General features: G+C 53.8%; 1 protein-coding gene across 1 annotated transcript in view; it reads right to left on the bottom strand.

The window, feature by feature from the left end:
• The window catches only part of LOC123761160 (proline-rich protein 2-like), a 7,030-nt gene continuing 6,050 nt past the window's right edge, over positions 1–980 (bottom strand). The window contains exon 4 of the mRNA XM_045747104.2: positions 1–980. This exon is cut by the window's right edge and continues 517 nt beyond it. Within this exon, the coding sequence (XP_045603060.1) occupies positions 1–980 (980 nt within the window).

Genomic DNA, 980 nt, shown 5'->3' on the forward strand with positions numbered 1-980 from the left:
TCAGTCGTCTTGAGGGTCACTGACTGTGTCAAGGTGGTACGAGGATTCTGTACCTGATTGGTACGAGGAGTCTGCGTCAGGGTGGGATGATGGGGCACTCTCATGTTGGGGCTCTGGCGCAGTGTCAGAATGGTATGTGGGCGCAGTGTCAGGATGGTACTTGGTTTCAGTATCAGTTTTATACTCTGGTTCAGTGTCAGTTTTATACTCTGGTTCAGTGTCAGTTTTATACTCTGGTTCAGTGTCAATTTTATACTCTGGTTCAGTGTGAGGTTGGTTCGCTGGTTCAGTGTCAGGTTGGTTCGCTGGTTCAGTGTCAGGTTGGTTCGCTGGTTCAGTGTCAGGTTGGTTCGCTGGTTCAGTGTCAAGATGGTATGAGAGCTCGTCTAGATTAGATGCCTTGGACTCAGGTTGATATGTAAGCTGAAGGTGGTTTGATGGCTCGGGCAGAGGCTGATATGAGGGCTGAGGCTGGTATGATGGTTCAGGCTGAGACTGGTATGATGGTACAGGCTGTGGCTGGTATGATGGTTCAGGCTGGGGCTGGTATGACGGCTGGGGTTGGTATGATGATGGCTGGGGCTGGAATGATGGCTCAGGCTGGGGCTGGTACGATGATTCAGGCTGGGGTTGGTACGAGGGTTGGGGCTGGTAAGATGGTTCAGTCTGGGGCTGGAATGATGGCTCAGGCTGGGGCTGGTATGATGATTCAGACTGGGGCTGATATGACGGCTGGGGTTGGTATGATGGTTGGGGCTGGAATGATGGCTCAGGCTGGGGCTGGTATGATTCAGGCTGGGGTTGATGCGAGGGTTGGGGCTGGTAAGATGGTGCAGTCTGGGGCTGGAATGATGGCTCAGGCTGGGGCTGGTATGATGATTCAGGCTGGGGCTGGTATGGCGGCTGGGGTTGGTATGATGGTTGGGGCTGGAATGATGACTCAGGCTGGGGCTGGTATGATGATTCAGGCTGGGGCTGGT

The sequence above is a fragment of the Procambarus clarkii genome, chromosome 41 (genome assembly GCF_040958095.1).
Source record: "Procambarus clarkii isolate CNS0578487 chromosome 41, FALCON_Pclarkii_2.0, whole genome shotgun sequence".
Classification (NCBI taxonomy): Eukaryota; Metazoa; Arthropoda; class Malacostraca; order Decapoda; family Cambaridae; genus Procambarus; species Procambarus clarkii.